Source organism: Mus caroli, chromosome 17 (genome assembly GCF_900094665.2).
Source record: "Mus caroli chromosome 17, CAROLI_EIJ_v1.1, whole genome shotgun sequence".
In the NCBI taxonomy this organism is placed as follows: domain Eukaryota; kingdom Metazoa; phylum Chordata; class Mammalia; order Rodentia; family Muridae; genus Mus; species Mus caroli.
Window position 1 is genome coordinate 31,383,401 of NC_034586.1, and position 19,531 is coordinate 31,402,931.

At 55.3% G+C, this 19,531-nt stretch overlaps 4 protein-coding genes across 10 annotated transcripts; 2 read left to right on the forward strand and 2 right to left on the reverse strand.

Moving 5' to 3' along the window:
• Positions 1–773: 773 nt before the first annotated feature.
• On the forward strand, positions 774–3,997 carry Ager (advanced glycosylation end-product specific receptor). Of its 3 annotated transcripts, none has more exons than XM_021186419.2 (11): positions 774–962; positions 1,159–1,265; positions 1,406–1,598; positions 1,770–1,834; positions 1,937–2,024; positions 2,116–2,298; positions 2,411–2,541; positions 3,052–3,193; positions 3,407–3,433; positions 3,551–3,677; positions 3,763–3,993. In XM_021186419.2, exons 1-11 carry the CDS (start codon positions 911–913, stop codon positions 3,857–3,859), a joined length of 1,212 nt encoding a protein of 403 aa, XP_021042078.1. In that variant the 5' UTR covers positions 774–910; the 3' UTR covers positions 3,860–3,993. The 3 variants fall into 3 exon arrangements, with proteins under 3 accessions (XP_021042078.1, XP_021042085.1, XP_021042086.1); XM_021186427.2 differs by lacking the exon at positions 3,763–3,993 and having other exon boundaries at positions 911–962; positions 3,052–3,083; positions 3,163–3,193; positions 3,551–3,661; XM_021186426.2 differs by lacking the exon at positions 3,407–3,433 and having other exon boundaries at positions 774–1,265; positions 1,506–1,598; positions 3,763–3,997.
• Positions 3,998–4,148: 151 nt separating this feature from the next.
• Rnf5 (ring finger protein 5) lies at positions 4,149–6,737 on the reverse strand. The gene is made up of 6 exons (XM_021186012.2): positions 6,385–6,737; positions 5,340–5,358; positions 5,136–5,248; positions 4,985–5,039; positions 4,792–4,909; positions 4,149–4,717 (listed from the first exon to the last, which is right to left on the reverse strand). The coding sequence occupies exons 1-6, from the start codon at positions 6,522–6,524 to the stop codon at positions 4,620–4,622; spliced, it is 543 nt and encodes a 180-aa protein (XP_021041671.1). The 5' UTR covers positions 6,525–6,737; the 3' UTR covers positions 4,149–4,619.
• Positions 6,738–7,356: 619 nt separating this feature from the next.
• On the forward strand, positions 7,357–16,394 carry Agpat1 (1-acylglycerol-3-phosphate O-acyltransferase 1). 5 transcript variants are annotated; one of them, XM_021186008.2, is made up of 7 exons: positions 7,357–7,537; positions 13,405–13,604; positions 13,832–13,965; positions 14,234–14,409; positions 14,537–14,632; positions 14,732–14,807; positions 15,193–16,394. In XM_021186008.2, exons 2-7 carry the CDS (start codon positions 13,414–13,416, stop codon positions 15,375–15,377), a joined length of 858 nt encoding a protein of 285 aa, XP_021041667.1. In that variant the 5' UTR covers positions 7,357–7,537; positions 13,405–13,413; the 3' UTR covers positions 15,378–16,394. The 5 variants fall into 5 exon arrangements, with proteins under 5 accessions (XP_021041667.1, XP_021041669.1, XP_021041664.1 ...); XM_021186010.2 differs by lacking the exon at positions 7,357–7,537 and adding an exon at positions 7,782–7,989; XM_021186005.2 differs by lacking the exon at positions 7,357–7,537 and adding an exon at positions 7,996–8,080.
• On the reverse strand, positions 16,296–19,490 carry Egfl8 (EGF like domain multiple 8). Its single transcript, XM_029471072.1, has 9 exons — positions 18,634–19,490; positions 18,077–18,196; positions 17,790–17,912; positions 17,580–17,689; positions 17,395–17,490; positions 17,105–17,275; positions 16,947–17,029; positions 16,715–16,868; positions 16,296–16,526 (listed from the first exon to the last, which is right to left on the reverse strand). The coding sequence occupies exons 2-9, from the start codon at positions 18,175–18,177 to the stop codon at positions 16,483–16,485; spliced, it is 882 nt and encodes a 293-aa protein (XP_029326932.1). The 5' UTR covers positions 18,178–18,196; positions 18,634–19,490; the 3' UTR covers positions 16,296–16,482.
• Positions 19,491–19,531: the final 41 nt, after the last annotated feature.

Sequence of the window (19,531 nt, forward strand, 5' to 3'; positions counted from 1 at the left end):
GTTTTTTAAACTATTTGCAGAGTGGAAAAGATTGATCGGGGAGGGGAGTTCTTGCCAAATACGCTAAATATGGGCTGGGTGCTTCTATCTGTGTCTCCCCCAGTTTCCCAGAAATACGTGTTTCTGTTCAGTTCTTAATCTCATGCCAAAATCAAGGGGGTGGGGAGAAGAGGGCGGTCACAGAAAGCCAGGTATGAGGGAAGGCTAAAAAAGTCTCAGCCCTGAACCCTTCTATCTGACCCCCCTCAGACATCCTCAGGATCTTCAAGACTCACCATGGGGAACCCCTTCCATCAAAAGCCCAGGCTGGACTGAGGGAGTGAAGAGGGTGGTGGGAGGCAGGGGCCAGGGCCAGTTTCTCTCCTCACTTGTAAACATATAGATTCACAGAAAAAGAAAAAAAAAAGAAATTGCAGTTTTAAATAAAGATATTTCTTTTTCCCCTGGGTTTAGTTGAGATTTTTTTTTCAAAAGAAAAGAAAAAAAAAAAAAAACTCCCCTAAAAGAGTAATTCTTACAAAGCTCCAACAGGTTTGGGGCCAGCCTTCAGAACAAAGATGTACCCAGAGTGACAACAGACCAGACTGAACCATGTTGCCTAACAACCTGCCCACTAGTGAACCCCTGGCACTCATGATGGAACTCGGTGGGCTAAAGGAAGTGAGGTCCTTATTGGTGTAGAACCTTACTCCAGGGAGAGGCAGTGCCCAGAGGCTGCCAGTGTCCTCAGGTCGGGTGAGATTGCTTCTAGTACCTGAAGGACTCTTGTCCCAGAAGCACAGATTCCTGGCATTCTCTGACAGAACGAGATGGGAGATGGGGGCAGGGTAGAGGGTACAAGCCCCACCTAGGGCAGTGGCCACAGCGGGAAGAGGGGCAGACAGAACCTGGAGCCTGGGAAGGAAGCACCATGCCAGCGGGAACAGCAGCTGGAGCCTGGGTGCTGGTTCTTGCTCTATGGGGTGAGACACTCCCAAGCCCCAACTTTCCCCCTCAGCAGCCCTGCTCCCATCCCACCCCCAGGACCTCCCTAGCCCCTAGAAATCCCCTTGAACCTGGGCACCACTTTCCAAAGACCCTCACCCACCCTGTCCTACACACACACACCCCAGCCCCACCTCTCCCCTTCCACCCTCCCACAATGATGCTACCACCCAGGAGCCGTAGCTGGTGGTCAGAACATCACAGCCCGGATTGGAGAGCCACTTGTGCTAAGCTGTAAGGGGGCCCCTAAGAAGCCGCCCCAGCAACTAGAATGGAAACTGGTAAGCAGCTCCCCACACACACGCACACACCTGGCCACTCAACCTCAGGAGCTACCCTTGAGGGTCCCCAGCATCCCACCCTGCCTAGGCAGCTCATCCCCAGAGGGCCCAGTCTGGTTAGGTTTTTCTCTTCTTCACAGAACACAGGAAGAACTGAAGCTTGGAAGGTCCTCTCTCCCCAGGGAGGCCCCTGGGACAGCGTGGCTCGAATCCTCCCCAATGGTTCCCTCCTCCTTCCAGCCACTGGCATCGTTGATGAGGGGACTTTCCGGTGTCGGGCAACTAACAGGCGAGGGAAGGAGGTCAAGTCCAACTACCGAGTCCGAGTCTACCGTAAGGGTCCCAGGCTAAGTCACTTCGCCTTTAACAAAAAGCTTTCATGTACCCTCAACCCTTGACTCCTAACCCTGGTGTGTCTGGACCTCTGATCTCCACTGCCCTTCCTCCTGTGCCTGAGTTGTGAGGACCTCCAAAGGCAGGCTTATGACTGAATTTTCCCTCCAGAGATTCCTGGGAAGCCAGAAATTGTGGATCCTGCCTCTGAACTCACAGCCAGTGTCCCTAATAAGGTAGTAGAAAGCCAAGAAATTAGAGAGGGTCCTTTGAATGCAGATGTGTGCCTATGTTGCCTCCCACAGAGTCAGACGGTGAGGCCTCCATTCTTTCTCCAGGTGGGGACATGTGTGTCTGAGGGAAGCTACCCTGCAGGGACCCTTAGCTGGCACTTAGACGGGAAACTTCTGGTTCCCGATGGCAAAGGTGAGTGCCAGGGTACCCTGCACCCAACTACCTTCTTCCTGATATCCCTCCATACCATTATGGGTGTTTGATCTCATCATACCCACCACAGAAACACTCGTGAAGGAAGAGACCAGGAGACACCCCGAGACGGGACTCTTTACACTGCGGTCAGAGCTGACAGTGATCCCCACCCAAGGAGGAACCACCCATCCTACCTTCTCCTGCAGTTTCAACCTGGGCCTTCCCCGGCGCAGACCCCTGAACACAGCCCCCATCCAACTCCAAATCAGGGGTGAGTAGGGAGGGAGGGCCCAGTCTGGCTCTTGGGGAGGCAAGAGCCAATCCCAGGGCAATCAGGCTGGCTGCCAGGTGTCCTGATGGACTTCATGCCTGTCCCCACCCAGAGCCTGGGCCTCCAGAGGGCATTCAGCTGTTGGTTGAGCCTGAAGGTGGAATAGTCGCTCCTGGTGGGACTGTGACCCTGACCTGTGCCATCTCTGCCCAGCCCCCTCCTCAGGTCCACTGGATAAAGGATGTGAGTGACTAGGAGAGCTAGGAATGACAGGCGGAGGGCTAAAGTGGGGAAGGCAGCCTGAGAGCTGGGTGGGGCAGGCTGGGAGGCAGGCTGTTGGCTCTGGAGATGAATAGTCCAGGATGTGTGCACAGGGTTTTCCTTCCTTCCTTTCTCTTTCTTTCCTTTCTTCCTTCTTTTTTAAACTTACTTATTCATTTTATGTTTGTGAGTACACTGTAGCTGTACAGATGGTTGTGAGCCTTCATTGTTGGGAATTCAATTTTAGGACCTCTGCTCGTTCTAGTCGGCCCGCCCCCTCAGTCCCAAAGATTTATTATCATACATAAGTACATGGTAGCTGACTTCAGATGCACCAGAACAGGGCATTAGATCTCATTACAGGTGATTGTGAGCCACCATGTGGTTGCTGCATTTGAACCCAGGACCTTCGGAAGAGCAGTCAGTGCTCTTAACCTGCTGAGCCATTTTGCCAGCGTTTCTAAGTCTCCTGTCTGTCCTCTTTCCCACCAGGGTGCACCCTTGCCCCTGGCCCCCAGCCCTGTGCTGCTCCTCCCTGAGGTGGGGCATGCGGATGAGGGCACCTACAGCTGCGTGGCCACCCACCCTAGCCACGGACCTCAGGAAAGCCCTCCTGTCAGCATCAGGGTCACAGGTAACCCCTCCCCAAATCCCAGGGACAGGAAGGGGGGGCTGAGGTAAGGGACACAAGATGCCATCTCCCTACCCGACTCAGACATGAACCCCAGTAGCCACGCCACCCCTTTCTCAGTGCTTCCAAAAGCCTGTCCAGCTTTTCCACCAACTGAGGGGAGTAGCCATTGGGCCCGAGCTCAAGTTTTCCCTCTGACCACTCTTTGTCCTCCAGAAACCAGCGATGAGGGGCCAGCTGAAGGTGAGGGACTGGACTAAAGTCAGAGAGGAGCATATGGCTGCCGCGTGTGACTGGGTTCACAAGGAAGGAGTGGTGTGTGCTAGAGCTATTCCCTCAACCTTCCCTATGTCCCTACAGGCTCTGTGGGTGAGTCTGGGCTGGGTACGCTAGCCCTGGCCTTGGGGATCCTGGGAGGCCTGGGAGTAGTAGCCCTGCTCGTCGGGGCTATCCTGTGGCGAAAACGACAACCCAGGCGTGAGGAGAGGTGAGTGAGAGCCTGCAGGTTCCAGGCAGCAAGTGAGGGCTGTCAGAGAGAGGCAGCCGAATGCCGCAACACTGTTCCTTCTCAGGAAGGCCCCAGAAAGCCAGGAGGATGAGGAGGAACGTGCAGAGCTGAATCAGTCAGAGGAAGCGGAGACGCCAGAGAATGGTGCCGGGGGACCGTAAGAGCACCCAGGTCGACCCTGTGTGATTGATGGCCCTAGACCAGCTTCCCCACATACGATCCCAATTCCACCTTGAGGCACTTCCTTCTCCAACCAGAGCCCACATGATCCATGCTGAGTAAACACCTGACACGATGTGTTGCCGGCTTGTTGTCTGTGTGCTGTGCGGGAGAGAGGCAACCTCACTCCTGCATCCCTGGGGGCCTTGCAGGGGAGGGGCTCACCCTATGCCTCCTGCCATACCAGGCTGGTCAGAGCGGCACTGTCCTGGAGGGAGAGACTGGAGAGACTTCCCAGCAACGTGTTTCACCTTTATTTTTATTATTATTATTATTTGAATTTGTAATTAAAGGAGGTAGTGAGGGATGGAAAGAGACACTTCAAGAGTCAAAATTCATATTAGACAGTGGGTAGAGAAAAATTAAATTAAGTCAAGTGGAGGAGTTGGGGAGAGCCCACCATTAAACACCAAATCAAGAAATCTGGAGGAAAGCAAAGGATTGGGAGAACTGGACACCTGTCTGTCTGTCCGTCCTCCAGGCTGGGAGTGTCTGTGCTACTGGGCCAGCAGTACACAGCAGCAGGCACTCCCATCTTAAGCAGACTGGTCACTCCTCGCCATGCCCTCCGGAGAGAGAGGCCTCAGCAGACAGAGATGGGTCATGGAAGTAAGCGGGTGGTCCAAAAGCAAGGAAAGGCCAGCACAGGACTCCCAATACTGATTCTCCTCTAGCTGGAGGTGGGCAGGGAGGAGACAGAGCTCAAATACTGAGCAGCCAGAAAAAGAAAAAGATGGCGAGGAACAGGAATAGGGAATCTTGCCAGCTGGAGGCTGAGTGACCCTGTCCCAGATCCACACCTGTAAGGGAAAAGAAAGCTTCAGAAACCTGTAGGGCCAGAAGAGGGCACGGGGAGACTTGGGGAAATCCTTACCTGCGCCTCTTCTGAAAGGCTCGTGGGCATTGAACACGGTGGTGAAAAAGCCAAAGGGGAAGGCACCGACACCAAAGGAGAAGTGGAATCCCCCGGCATCACCAAATGGCTGGAACCCCTAGGGAGGCAGGGAAGATGAGGGAAGCCCACAGGCTTGGGCACCGGAGGGACACAGCTGGACAAGGAGACTCACCCCTCTGCTCTCTGGAGCTGGTCGCTGGCCCTGAGGGCGGGGTGGAGTTTTCAATCTGAGAGGAAGGAGAGAGGCAGTCAGCACCTTTCACACCCTGTCTCGGGATGGGACAGAAGCCTGCAGCTCCCCTCAGCATCATGTTGGGTCTCACCTGGGATCCTGTGGCTTCTGGCTCCCTCGCCCATAAAGAGGGATGACCTTCTCCCTGCTGATGCCGGCTTTACACACCGGGCATTCTTGCCGGTCTGGCCGTGTCTCCAGCCACTGCAAAGAAAATATGAAGTGTTTTCAAGTACAAAGAGCATCTCAGAGCTCCTTGACCCTCCGTTTCCCAGTCCACCTCATGAACACATACCTGGTGAAGACAGGGCCAACTGGATGAAAAACAAACAAACAAAAAGCACACATCAAACTACAGAAGAGAGCTGCAGACCCCAGAACATGGAAGCCCACCTCCCGTCTCCCAGGCACTGCTGCTCTACTGCTCCATTTCTCTCCGTATTCCCAACAGCTTCTAGCTTACTTGCTAACTTGACTTTCCCAGCTTCTTGCCTTTGATACTTGGCGTTCAAAGGTACTCACATTGGGTCCTCAACATCCTCCACACAATTTGATCCTTTTCTCTCTTCCGGTGTCTCTTCTCTGTCTCTCCCTGTCTGTCTCCCTCTACACACACATACACACACACACACACACCTTCAACCTCTCCCCTTTCTGCCTCCAAACTTGACTTCCCAATTCAACAGGTTTCCTTTCAGCCTGAACTCCATTCTTGCTCCTAATCCTCCAGACTCCCATGGTTTTCAGACACCCACATTGTTCCTCTCCTCCTTACTTCAAGCTCAGTAAAACCCCTCTCTCCATGACCCTTCACCCTCTCCATCTTGTCCTTACACAATGCCATTGTCCTCAGGTTTGACAAACCACCCCCTCCCACATCCCATCTTAATATGACCCACATCTAGGTCCATAGTCCCTAGATCTTCCCTCCTCCTCCGACAGGCACATCCCCTCAACTGAAGTCTCTCATCTATTTTTATCTCAACACCTGGGTAGGTCTAACGGGGTACTGTGGTTCAGGTCTCGCATGGAGGAATATGCAGCGTCCCCTATTTCCCATCCCTCCTCATAACATACCATGCACCAGCTCATAGGACCCTCCTGGAAAGATATCTCATCTGCACAGACGTCACCGTTCCCGCACCCCCACCCCATCTACACACATCAGCAAAGACACAAGTCACCACTTTAAGGCCTCCCCTACATGTATGTGGGGAGGTGGGGTGGGACGTATGCCCTCTGGTCATCTGAAAAAAACCTGCATGGTCCCCGCTCTCGGCCTCCCCAGCACAAAGACGAACCCCGCCGCCTCACCCCAAGCCCCTGACTCGGATTCTCACCAATACAGGTGGCCACATACGCTGACCACAGCTTCGCGAGCTGTCTCCAGACATATATTACATTCGAAGGTCGCGCTCGCCCCGCCCCGCTCGCGATTTGGCCCTTCGGGGCCCCCGTCTTCTTCCTCTGCTGCTGCCATAGCAAGTTCTGCTTCGCCCCCACGTAGCCCTCAGTACCCCCAGGCACACACACATATACACTCACACAGGGCACACACACAGGCACACACACACTCACGCCCCAACAAAGCAGGACCGCCTTCGGCCCAGGATCGTTGGGCAGACTTCAAGTTTTTCTCATCATTATTGGTCGAGGTACCTGCCAATCATATAGGATTCAAAGGACACGATTGATCCAAAGAGTGGGGGCGGAAAAAGGTGTGTGTGGGCCCTACCCTTGCACGATGATGATTGGCTGATAGGGCTTCAGTAACTATGCACTGCCGAGGGATTGGTCATAATGAGCTAGGCCGGTGTTGTCACTCAGCTAGAGAGGCTTTGATTCGTCAGTTTAACTGCCAGTCATAACCAAAGCTCAGAAGGGATTGGGTCAGGCCTACAGAACTCGCCCACCATAAGCCTCTTTCTTTCTTTCTCTTCCTCTTTCTGAGAATGTCCGGGTTCCTATTGGACTTTAGAGCGAATGGTTCCAAATCAAATGATTGGCTGGCATGACACGGAAGAATGAGCATGCGTAATAACCCGGGGGAGGGGGCGTGGAATGGGCCAACCCAGACGAAGGCGGTGTCGACTCCAGTCCCGCCCCTTCACTCGCTCTCTCGTCACCATGGCAACCTCTCCGTTATTGGCGGGACCTTCGGTTCAAAGGCCTCGGCTCGGCCTCATCCGGGTCTTTCTGCCCGGACTCTCTCCGCTTGATTGGGCGGTTTACTCCGCCGCTGATTGGCCGAGATCTGGAGAGCCGGTGCAGAGCTGGAGGGGGGGGGGGGGAGGCAGAAGTACCAGGGTCGCAGGGTTCAAGATGGCTCCGGCCTCCTTGGGTGACGTAGAGGGAAGACCTTGGGTCCGCCCCTCCCTCTCGGAGAAGCGGGGAGCAGAGCTGGGGTTAGCCCGACTCGTGGATGGTGCGGCCGTCGGTCTGTGGCGCCGGTGTTAACCCCACTCTCCTGGTTGGACGACTTAGCCTCTCTAGGTGATTCTCACAGCAGGACCGAGCCAAAGGCCCACCGTTGTAATGTGACACAGCAGACCACAGTGAACCCCCACTCTGTCCTAAACCTTACACGCAGAAAAGGACTGGTTCCACCCTCTTGGGAGTGAGCGCCCAAAGGGCAGAGGCCGACCCCTAGGTGACCCGCCGCAGGATGGGGTAGATCCGCCCCTTCCTTGTAGTTTGCCCTGCATAGATTTGGATCTTTTTCCTGGCTGGACGGCTGGCAGCTTGGGCCTTTCCAGCACTCAGTGACCCTCACTGTGGCCCAAGGCCCAGAGTTAGGTAACAGTCCTCGCATTCGCAAGGGCTCTTCACCAAGCCATGTAAATCACCCAGGGCAAAGGTGTCCATGGGCGGGAGACGAGAACAAGCTAGCTAAGGATTATTCAATACCTTGATAAAGGACCTGTGTGACTGAGGAATAAAGAAAGGTGAGAAGCTGGGACTCTATAGGAGGAGGTACGGAGAAGCGAGGAGCTGGAGTATTGAAGAGGTTTAGATGCGGAAGAGGCGAATATGGAGGTAGGAACGATAGACTCGTCCAGAGTGTGAAGAGGGAAGTAGGGTTTGGCCAGTCAGATACGCGGCACATCCCACCATTTTATCACCCTTAGGGAGCAGTGTTTTATTGCTCGAATTCCATCGAAAGATAGGACTTAGCTTCTTACAGGTCTCAGCTATAGCCTCAAACTCGGATACTCTTGCCCGAGGCTCTCACGTACTGCTGTTACAAGCATACACCACCAAAGCCAGTGGCCAGATCGTGTTGGGCGGGAGTGGTTGGCTCAGATTGGGTGAATGAAGAACTAGGAAAGTACTACGTAGGCAAACAAGGTTGAAAGGGAGAGAAGGTCAGAGGGCTCGTTTATCTTTAAAGACTAAAGGTGGGTGGAGGAGATGGAGACCCGGGACAAAGGGCAAGTGGACAGAAAGCTGGAGAGCTATTCAGGGAAAGCCCGAGGCCTGAGCAGAAAAAGGTGAGCCTACTGCTTGAATTCAGAAGGTACTTCATAAACGTTTGTGATTGAATGGGGGACAGGAAAGGCGGGAGGAGTGTTTGGGGATCCTAGAGTTACATAGCGCTGGGGTTCAAAGAAAGGCAACGGGTTCAGAGAGCGTGCGAGCGAAGCTAGACGAGGCAGAGGAACAGAGCAGCGAGGGAGCCGGGGTCACCGGTGCTGAAACCGTGGCACGAGCGATGAGGCTGACCGAGGCCGCGAGCTCCACTGAGCTCCCCGGGGCGGGGCCAGCGAGAGGCCCGGCAGGCGTGGGGAGGAGATGCGGGTCTCTGAAGAGGCGATTGGCGAGGCCCGCTGCCCATCATAGACCCCCACTTCCTGGCCAGCCCCGGAAGTCAGCAGGCGCTGGGAGGGGTGGGGGAGATAGCGGCGGCAGTAGCCCCGGCCCTCAGAGAGCCGGCAGGGAGGGAGGGAGGGTGTCGGGGGTACTGCCCCCCACCATTCCTACCGATATGGGCCCAGCTTCCCACTCCCACCACCCCTCCATCGGCCGGGGCTAGGACATCCCCAAATCCTGTCGCCCCCTTGGCACCGACACCGAGACAGAGATACAGCCAGCCGCCACCACCGTTGCCGCAGCCTGGCTGGGGAGGGGGCCCGTCCCCCAGGCTCCCCGCCCCATTGAGGTGTGGGCGGGAAGGGGGTGGGAGGCTGTGGGAGGAGGGGGCCGAGAGGCACGGGGATGGGGAGAGATGGGGCCGGGAGGGCCGGCTGGGGAGAGGGGCCTGAGCGGAAGAATGGGAGCGACGAGGGCTGGGAACTGGCTCCGAGGTTGGGGGGCTCGCTCAGAGTGCAGAGGCGGGCGAGAGGAAGGATGGGAACTCGGAATTTGGGACGGGGGTGTGGACAAGGGGACGAGTCTTGAAGAGGGGATTCCCTTCAGCCCTTCTGCTGCGTTTTGGCCCCACATGACTTCTGGGTGGCGGTGAGAAGGCCAGGACTGCTTCCTAGGAATTGCTGTCAGGCACCCGCTAACCTCGCTAACCTCTGGGCACGGAAGCAGCACTTGGCTGGAAGCGGCCTTCCACACAGAGCCCCTCACTAGCACACGAGTGGCCTGTGGGAGGTCCGGCGCCTTGGATAGGTTGCCCGGCTGCTGTGCAGCCCTGTGCTGTGCTTTCCACGGACTGTAGAGAATGACGTTTAAAATCCCATCAGAATAGCTATCCGCTTTCACGCCCATTGCCCCAAGTTCAGTTTGTGACACGCTCCAGGGTCAAACCTGTGTGAGGACTTGGTATGTTTCACCTGTTGGGTGTTTCCGTGCGGCCTACCTGCCCTGGGGCTTCCCGTTTGCCTTAGCTTGGTCCCTCAGCCTTACAGGTGTTCAGTTCCAGAGGGTGCAGGGTTCTTCTGCCTGTGTGGGGTTCAGTGGCTTTCGCCCTGTGACCACAGTAACCTGTTTAGTAGGTGTGGCTCTCACCAAAGATCTGCATGGTGTGACGACACATCGATGTGGCACAACGGTGGCATGTACTGGTTGCACCTGCCATTTATTTTGTAAATTCCTTGTCGGTATGATTGATTGATTGTGTGCTCATTAACCCATTTGCCATTCCAATGTGTTTATGGATCTTCAAACATTTCTGTCTAACGGCAAATCCCTTCTTCAAACCAAGTGTTACACAAGTATTGTTAATTCTGCAAAGTATTTTTTTGTTTTGTCTTGAGACAGAGTCTCAACGTAGTCCTTCCTGGCTAGCCTCAAGCTTGCCTGTCTCTGCCTTCTGAGTGCTGGTATGAAAAGTATATGCCGCCATGTCCAGCTAAGGATTCTTTTTCTTTTCTTCTTTTTTATCCCCCATCCTAGGGGCCTTGGCAGTTTCACATACCTTATGCTGGCCTCAGCTTGACATGTAGCCAAGGCTAGTCTGCTATTCCTTACATGCATGTGACACAACACCCATGTTCCAAAGAACCGTTCTTCCTTGGCTGACCACCCGACCTGTCTCTTCACATCTGTTTCTCTCCGTGGGCTGTATTTATATTCTGAGTCACATCTAATGCAAGTCTGTCCTGTGGCGAGCCCACAGTGCCCGTATTCATGGATGGACCACTATCTGTGCCCCACTCTTTGCAGGGTTGGCACGTTGGATGACAAGTATGGTGGCATGTTGGTTCCGTTGTGCATGCTGTGTGAGATGGCATCTTCGAGATGTGGCTTCCGTCACTGTGGCTTCCCTGTGGCCCTGTATATTTACAGTGGGTTGCTCTAAGTCTTCTTGCTGTCACCAGTATTTGGGGCAGGGGAGGTGACTTTTCCTAGTTAATATACCTAAAGGAGGTAGCCATTGATGACACTGAGAACACTTGCACAGAAAATCTCGGCACTGTGGAAGCAAAATGAGAGAAAGCAGAAACAAGAACTGTGCTGCCTAGCGTTAGCTGAACAACTGTGGTGGTGTCTGTGGCCAAATAATCCCGTCACCAAGGTTTGCTGAGCATCCTCTGTACCTACTTCTGGTGGGCACTGAAAATAAGGCAGAATCCCTGGCCTGAAGTCTCCTACAGTCTGGAGGAAGCTGGGCAGAAAAAAAACCAGTGAGCATTTACCCAAAGCATGTTATCACCATCAGTACTTGGCAAGACCATGGAGCCTCATACTTACCTGGAAGGCACATTAACATACAGGTTGGCCTGGTGCCGGGGTCACAATGTGTGGGTGAGGCACACAAGTTTATATTTTTAGGCCTTGACAACCACTGATCATACCAGTGTGGTGGCACACACCTTTGGTCCCAGCACTTGGGAGGGGCAGGCAGGAGCGTAGTTAACGATCAGTCTGGGGATATGCAGGGGCAATCAAGAAAATTTGTAATGAAAACGTGGGCCTGTTCAGGTCCCAAAAGACATTGGGAAAGTGGTGCCGGCCTAGGTGAGGCAAGAGGAGGCAGGGCCTGCCAGCCAGAGAGAACAGCGTAGTAAAAGCGCAGAAGCATGGAGGTCTTGTGGCAAATCTAGGGACGTGAAGTAAATCATTTTGGAGATGGGGTCAAAGAAGTGCAAGTCAACTTTCCAAGAAAGGTCTTTTGGAGAGACAGATCTCAGACTGAGGTGACAGCATCTCTGGCAGCCATGTGAGGAGGGGTAGAAGGCAACACTGCCCACAAGCAGCGTGCAGCCCAGGGATCAAAGATGCTGGGCAGAGCAGTTAGAAAGCCCACTGTTTGGAGTTCTGGGGGGTAAGGGTGGAGGCAGGCTTTCCTCTAAAAGGAAGGAAGAGCCTTTGGCCTACATGGAGAGACAGGTATAGAACTGCCTTTTTTATCACCTGTGAGGCTGCCTCCAGCAGTGGAGCAGAGGGGAGTAAAGAGGAAGGGCCCAGAAGGCAGGTTCTGCATGCTCTCCTGCACCTCTTCCTGCTCAAGCCTCTTCCTGCCCTGGCAGGCATTAAAAGTTCCTTGTACTGTTTCCTTGATATGACCTCTCATACAACCTGCCCGCCCTCACTGCCTCCATGAGGCTAGAAGGGAAGACGGGAAGGTTGGGTTTCTTTGCCTGTCTGTGGAAACGCCTTGGTATGTTGGGGATAGGGGCACAAAGTTCTCCACCCGGGGAGGAGAGAGTTTTCTAGACATGAGCTTACTGTGTCTGTCACCAGGTTTGATATTGTGTGTGTGTGTGTGTGTGTGACTATATTAGTCTCAGCATGCAGAGACTTTTGTATCTGTGACATGAGCCTCAGGTCTTACCACTTGAACCACAGCGTTTGTCGGGCACTGTTTCCATGTCTGATGTGTGTGTATGTGTGTGTGTGTGTTCATGCAGTGACAGTATAGTAAGGTTCAGTAGCACAGGATGATGTGTGTGTGTGTGTTTGTGTGTGACTATTAGTCTCTACATTTGGAGATTTTTGGATCTGTGACATGAGCCTCAGTTCTTGCCACTTGAACTACAGCGTTTGTAGTGTTCCCCATGTCTGCTGTGTGTGTGTGTGTGTGTGTGTGTCCATGCAGTGACAGTGTAGTCAGGTTTGGGAGCACAGGAGGATTAGGTTTGTCCAAGGAGCTGCTGCCTAGGAGCCCAGTAGCCTGAGGTGAAGCTCTTTCCTGGAGCCATTTCTTGTGAAAACAATGGTGCAGGTTGTGACTGTGTGGGCCATACACAGAGTTTAACATGCCACATAGACCAGCGCTGTCCACCAGACATCGAATGGAGCTGCCCTTGGTTAGTTTTCAACTTTTGATAACCACAGAATAAAAGGCAAAGAGAAACAGTGAAGTTCATTTTATTAGTCTCTTTAACCGAAGCCAGTAGAACCAGAAGGAATGGGTAAAAGATTAGGTCAGGTGGTAGAACTCTTACCTCGCATGCGCAGGGCCCCGCACTGGGAGGTGGGGCGAGTGTTATGGGATGGTTTACTGGCCTGTTTTTCACCCAGAGTCCTCACGAGTCTGGTGTGCATTTAACAAACTCAGTCCCTCTCCATTGGAAGTGAACGGTACGTGCATAGACTAGCTGTTCAGAGCACATTGTGGTGCCCCATGCCTGTCCCCTCAGCGTGTAGGAGACAGAGGAGTGTCGGTCGCTATGAATTAGAGGCCAGCCTGGGCTACAGAGTTCCAGGTCCACTTGCCTCAAAAACCATAGTGTTTCCCAGCCACCGTGTGCTTCCCAGCCACCGTGTTAGCAACCAGCATCGCTCACTGCTGTTCCCCTTCACTTACCTGAGAATGTGTGCATTTGGGGCTCTTGTCTGTCTGCATCTAAGAGTCCTGGGGTGGCTGAGAGGAGCTGTCTGACTGGATTCCTCCCCATTCTGGATCCCTGAAACATCTTTGAGCCTTGCCCACTGTGCCTGGTTAACCTGGTTCCTCCCGTCCACAGGTGACCAGAATGGAGCTGTGGCCCGGGGCCTGGACGGCGCTGCTGCTGCTGCTGCTCCTGCTGCTGTCCACCCTGTGGTTCTGCAGCTCCAGTGCCAAGTATTTCTTTAAGATGGCCTTCTACAACGGCTGGATCCTCTTCCTGGCGATCCTCGCAATCCCCGTGTGTGCTGTGCGAGGGCGCAATGTCGAGAACATGAAGTAAGAGGGGAAGGGGTGAGAAGCGGTGGGTCTTGAGGGAGCCTGAGTGGGAGAACGGAGTGGAAATGGAAGATTTGCAGGGGAAAAGAACCCAGACACAAACCCAGAGACAAGGATGTGGGGAGAGGATACAGAGGCGGCCAGAATGCAAGGAATAGGTAGGGGTATGGAGGCTGGCAAGTGGACGCCAGAGGATCCCACTGGTCCTCCTCGCTGTGACCCCACAGGATCTTGCGTCTGCTGCTGCTCCACGTCAAATACCTGTATGGGATCCGAGTGGAGGTGCGCGGGGCTCACCACTTCCCTCCCACGCAGCCCTACGTGGTTGTGTCCAACCACCAGAGTTCCCTCGACCTGCTTGGTGAGGCCTCACGGGGCCCAGTCCTCTAGCAGAGCCTTCTGGCCCCTCCCATACCTGCTTTTCCCTCCTCTTGGATGTTATCTGTCCTCGGGCCTCCTTCCCCTGGGGTGGGTCTGCCCTCAGCAGGTGCACATACCTGTGCCAGCCTCAGTTTCTCAGGCCTTTCCCATCCCACTCTTCAGTGTGTGGGGGTGGTGTCCTGGTGGGTGGCAGTGCCCTACGATGCTGCTTGTGCCCTGATCCACCCCCATCCCCCACCCCTGCCAAGGAATGATGGAGGTCCTGCCAGATCGTTGTGTGCCCATTGCCAAGCGTGAGCTACTATGGGCTGGCTCTGCTGGGCTGGCCTGCTGGCTGGCAGGAATCATCTTCATTGACCGGAAGCGCACAGGGGACGCCATCAGTGTCATGTCCGAGGTGGCTCAGACCCTGCTTACCCAGGATGTGAGTCTTTCTCAGATGGGGACCTGGGGACCAGGGCATGAATGGCTTCAAACCACAATAGTCAGTGCTGAGTCCTCTCAGCGTGGCAGCTATTGACCCTCCTTGTGTGTTTATGGCCTCCCATCAGGTGAGAGTCTGGGTTTTTCCTGAAGGAACAAGAAACCACAATGGCTCCATGCTGCCCTTCAAACGAGGCGCCTTCCACCTTGCAGTACAGGCCCAGGTGATCACAGCATCTGCCCGTCTGCCTGCACCCGCACCCGCACCCGCACCCCTCCTCCCTGCCCAGGACATGTGTGTTCACTGCTGTCCCTCCTCCCAGGTCCCCATCGTCCCCATCGTCATGTCCTCCTATCAAGACTTCTACTCCAAAAAGGAAAGACGCTTCACCTCACCTGGTAAGCTCGCCAGGATTGACGCCTCTGGGCAGGGAGTAGCCAGGAAGTTCATTAGGAGGCTGGGAATGTCCCTGAGGTGGGGGGATCCTAAGTACCCACTAGACATGCCAGGTAGGTAGTACCAGTCTCTCCAAGAGGACTGTTACGGTCTGAGGGACAGTGACGCTGGTGTGTGCAGAACTGGACTGATGACAGTTCTGCACACTGGCCGCACACTGCAGTGTAGACAGGGGCCTGGCAGAGACCTGGGCAGAGGCCTGGGGGTTTTTGTCAGCTGTTGGCCAGAACAAGGAAGGTGGAGGGAAGGCACAGCAGCAGGATTGCCCTACGGTTGGCGAGATCCAAGAGTGCTGGTCACACCTGATGCCGGTCCTCATCCCACCAGGACGTTGTCAGGTGCGGGTGCTGCCCCCAGTGCCCACAGAAGGGCTGACACCAGATGACGTCCCAGCTCTGGCAGACAGCGTCCGGCACTCCATGCTCACCATCTTCCGGGAGATCTCCACTGACGGCCTGGGTGGTGGCGACTGTCTGAAGAAGCCTGGGGGAGCGGGCGAGGCCCGGCTCTGAAATCCACCCCCTTCTTCCTCCCCGTACCTCCCACCCAGGGTCTGAGGCAGGGCCAGGCCCTCTTCCCGGGTCCCCACTCCTTACTCTCCTTTTGGAATCCTCAACTTCTGAAGTGAATGTCACTCCATGTTCTTTCCCTGCCCCACCCTTGGACTCTCCTGCGTGGGTGCAGTCTCCACTCCAAGCCCCACCTGCCATCTTGTCTTGTGGGACAGTTGCCTCCCCTCATCTCAAGTGGCTCATCCGATACAAGGGTGGGAGACATTCCATCCCACCCGTCCCTCAGTGGTCTTTGTGTGGCCTTCTCTCCCTCTCCGCCCTACACTGGACAATGGACTCGTCTGTTGCGTTCTGTGGAGCAATCTATCCTTCACCCCCAAGTCCACAGCCTGATGGGGCTCGTCTCCTAGTGAGGACTCCTCATCCTGTGGCTGGAAGCTGCACCTGACACTCCTCACAGGCTCACCTGGGGACTGACTGCCTCAGTACTGTCACCTCCATGGGGCTGACACCCACCATGGGGCTGGCTCGTGTAACTCAGAGGTCTCATCCCTGCCCATGCCAGGGCTGAGCACACTCCAGATGCCAATTTCTGCTTCCCCCTAGCCTCGCCCCTGCCCCAGGTAGTGGTCTTCAGGGTCCTGGCCCGGCACCATCTAACCAAATTCTGGAGAGGCAGACGCCAGAAGCTGCTCTCTGCTCCCTGGGGCCTTAGCGAGAAGAGCCTGACCCTGGGGAGAAGGAGAGGAGGGCGCTTAATTTATTTCTCTCTCTTTTTTTTTTTTTTTTTTTGAGGTACCTCCCTCTCTGAGCCAATTTTCATTTCCTCCCAGTGGCGTTGGCCACCCCTGCCTCCCACTCTAGACCCATTCCTAAAACCCAGGAGGTAGACTGGGGGAAGAAGGAAGGGGTGGGATCCAGTTTTGTGTGGTTGGTTTTTATTATCTGGATAACAGCAAGCAACTGAAAATAAAGAGAAAGAGAGACGTGGGGTTCTCTGCGGCCTGTTGCACCTCAGTGGTTGATATCCATATCTTCTGATCCCAGGTTAGCAGGCGTAGCTTCTGTATAAGTTGGGGACCCCAGCTGCTGCGGGCATTCCTCGTCATCCACGCAGGCTTGGGCCCAGGCTGTTATCCTCACAGGCACCTGGTTAATGGCAAAGAGGCAAGGTGGCTGAGGTCTGGAGGGGTTCCCTGGCCAGGAGGGAGGGCCCTGCTAGTCACCCAACAATATGCAAGTAGTCTGGTGACCAGGACAGTGGGAGAGTTTGAGGAGTGAAATGCTGACTTGAGGCTGGGTCTTCAGTCATGGAGGAGGAGCAGCAGGGGACTCACAGGCACCCAGCCTTTCCTCCAGTAGCAGCACCTGGTCGCTGAGGGACTCGATTCTGTCACCCCGGCCCCAAAGCTCAGCCACCTGTTCAGGCCGCAGCTCTTCAGGGGGCATGGGCAGCACTGCTCGAACCCAGGCCCCAGCCTGTGTGGCCCACTACAAAGAAAAGTGGTACTTGAAGATACTGGCAAAGTCCCAGGAACACTAGCACCCATGCCTCTCCCAGCTGCTCACCTGCTCCAGCCTCTCCAGACGCCCACGAAGCTCTGCAACCTCCCACCTCAGGGCTCGCTCCTCCTCGCTGTCTGCTTCCCGAACTAGGACAAAGGAGAAAGAGTGTGGCCTCCCCCACGGCACAGACCAGGCCCACCCCACAGGCGACCCACACTCACCTGCCACACTGAGGATGCTGGCACTTGTCGGGGACTCTGGAGGCCCCCCTGCACAGGTGCGTCCATCGAGACCCAGCACCAGGGGATGTGGACAGCTGCACAAGAAGCTGCCCAGCGTGTTGAGGCAGCCATGAGAGCAGAGGGTAAGGCCGGCTCTGCATTCATCGACATCTAGTTACCAGAAAGAGGAGAGAGCTCAAGGGGGCAGGCAGGATGCAGGGTGAGTGGGGCAATCCCCATCTCAGCACCCACCCCCATTGCCCATGTGTGTGTGGGACCATCCTGCTCACCCACGTGGCAATGCTTTCCTCCCCAGCCTGGGGCACACTCGCACTGGTCTGGTCCAGTGCAGACACCTCCATTAAGACAAGGCTTGGAGCAGACGGCTGGGGTCCATTTGAGAAGACAGTTAAGACCCAGACACAGGACCGGCTCCCAGCAAGCCTCCCATAGCCTGAAGTCCCAGCCTCCTCACCGTCGCAGGAGAGAGCTCCTGGGTGTGGCTTCTTCCATCCCTGACAGCACACCACGTGTGTCTGTGGTACCTCCCGCTTCACCTCCCGCCAGGCCACACGGTATGTGGTCCTAGAACATGGAAGCAGGCTCAGATCTGTAGGTACCCATCCTGAACTTGCCTCATGGGGTCCCTTTGAGACCCGGGAGCCTTAGGGGCTTCACCTCTCACCTGTAAGTGCTACATATGCGCCTCCCCGCACACAGGGTCAGGTAGGGTTTATACACCGGTTGACTGTAGGACTCGTTGTAACGGAGAGGAACCAGCAGCGTCTGCTTAGAGCACACTCCCAAACTGTAGGCACACCAGGGAGGAGGAGTGTGTCGGGCCCTCAGCACCTCACACAGCTGAGACTAGGCGCCCCCTCCCACCCTGGCATCTCGCCTTCATTCTGAACTTTCAATTTTCTGTCCCATGGCAAACCCCATCCCAGCAAAACCCTCCCCATTGGCTGTCACCTCTCTTTGAAAGATCCTCCTCTGGCCCCTTCGCCTGTCATCAGCACCAGGAAGAACGAGAGTCCTCGTAGGGAAACGCACATCTCAGCCCAGAGCCCCATGGCTCCTTCACTCTGAGGGCTGCAGGCAAGCGGTTATTGGAGCTCTTCCCTTCTCCTTGGGTCTCTAGGTGAGGCCCTCCTAAAGCAATCTGGCTTGGTGGTCAGGACACTGACTTTCCCGAGCCACTCCCATGGTCTGCAGTGGCCTGTACACCTAACCAATGTGCCCTGCCAGTCATGGTCCCTCCGTCCTCAGCCAGGCTCACCACTCTAAATGCTCCTGGCCAGCCTTCCTGCACATCCCTTGCACACTGCCTTAGAATATATCACCTTCACAAGTATACACACCTTCTACCCCCATCCAAGCATCCACTGCTCCCCCACACCCTCATGCATACCCCGGACACCCCTCACTCAAGCCCTCCCCCTCCCTCGTCCACGCCAGAAGGTGAAATGATGCGGGTTCTTCCCACCACTGACTTCCTCTCCCTACCTACCCACTTCTCCTCTTCCTACCTGTTTCCCGTCCAGGAGGCTGCAGCTGCAACAGCCCCAGCAGCCGCAGCTTACACTGGTGGGTGGGCCTCTCAGGCTGAGAAGATGCAGAGGGGCTGGACCACTCAGCAGTCTCCCTCCCACTAGCTCTTCAGACTCAGGCTGGTTGGCTCAGTAGACAGGCCCTGCCTTCCTCACCTTCTTATCTTCAGCCAAGTGTTGCTCCAGCAGGACCTACACAATTTCGGAGGTCCCTGAATTATGGACCCCAAATCAGAAGTTCCCATCTCTAATAGCAACCAGTATCCCACCCCCTTTCAGCCTAACAAGACTGTGGGATAATGTGAGGGCAGGGGGAGAGGGCGGGAGACAAAGCAAGAGCAGGTCAAGGCCAAGTAGGCCAGATTGGCTGAGGAAAGAAAGCAGCCGTCACAGAAGGGCAGGGGCAGCCCAAGGCGCCAAGGGAAAAACTGTCTCCATCTCTTGATGGCATTTGTTGGGGGCTGAGGGGCACCACCCCCAAGCCAGAACAGACAGGGCCCTATTGTCTCAGTCTAAATTCCTTCTCCCAGGCAAAGGGAGATTCACTGTACAGCCCCTCACCCGGTCCTGGCCTCCAAAGGTCAAGGGGGATGACACATGCCCACCCTGACCCTCAGCCCCCTCGTCTAGTCCGGGGGTGGCAGGTCAATTCCACCCATGAGGCTGAGGCCCAAACTGGCAGAGCCTGGGGCTTAGCCCCCTAACCCTAGGCTGGGATAGGAAGAGAATTGTCTTCAGCAGGAAAGAACCCGCAGAGTCAGGAACCCACACAGAATGGGCATTGAGAGGAAGGAAACACCAAGGGGGTCCCCACCCCAGACCAAGCATCCGGGCATCCAGGCCCCAGGCTCTCTATTCCCACCCTCCTGGGGGAGCC

What these genes read in the sequence shown, in the direction of transcription:
- Rnf5 (XM_021186012.2), bottom strand. Translation starts at nt 6,524, where the DNA reads ATGGCAGCAGCAGAGGAAGAAGACGGGGGCCCCGAAGGGCCAAATCGC. An exon ending in CAGAAGCCACAGGATCCCAG is followed by an intron (nt 5,040 to 5,135) that starts GTGAGACCCAAC and finishes CCTTCCTCTCAG; the next exon opens with ATTGAAAACTCCACCCCGCC. An exon ending in GCCTTTCAGAAGAGGCGCAG is followed by an intron (nt 4,718 to 4,791) that starts GTAAGGATTTCC and finishes TTTCCCTTACAG; the next exon opens with GTGTGGATCTGGGACAGGGT.
- Egfl8 (XM_029471072.1), bottom strand. Translation starts at nt 18,177, where the DNA reads ATGGGGCTCTGGGCTGAGATGTGCGTTTCCCTACGAGGACTCTCGTTC. An exon ending in CGCATATGTAGCACTTACAG is followed by an intron (nt 17,690 to 17,789) that starts GTGAGAGGTGAA and finishes TCCATGTTCTAG; the next exon opens with GACCACATACCGTGTGGCCT. An exon ending in GGAGGAAAGGCTGGGTGCCT is followed by an intron (nt 16,527 to 16,714) that starts GTGAGTCCCCTG and finishes GCCATTAACCAG; the next exon opens with GTGCCTGTGAGGATAACAGC.
- Agpat1 (XM_021186005.2), top strand. An exon ending in CGCAATGTCGAGAACATGAA is followed by an intron (nt 13,605 to 13,831) that starts GTAAGAGGGGAA and finishes GTGACCCCACAG; the next exon opens with GATCTTGCGTCTGCTGCTGC. An exon ending in GAGTTCCCTCGACCTGCTTG is followed by an intron (nt 13,966 to 14,233) that starts GTGAGGCCTCAC and finishes ACCCCTGCCAAG; the next exon opens with GAATGATGGAGGTCCTGCCA.
- Ager (XM_021186419.2), top strand. Translation starts at nt 911, where the DNA reads ATGCCAGCGGGAACAGCAGCTGGAGCCTGGGTGCTGGTTCTTGCTCTA. An exon ending in TCTGGTTCCCGATGGCAAAG is followed by an intron (nt 2,025 to 2,115) that starts GTGAGTGCCAGG and finishes TACCCACCACAG; the next exon opens with AAACACTCGTGAAGGAAGAG. An exon ending in AGGTCCACTGGATAAAGGAT is followed by an intron (nt 2,542 to 3,051) that starts GTGAGTGACTAG and finishes CTTTCCCACCAG; the next exon opens with GGTGCACCCTTGCCCCTGGC.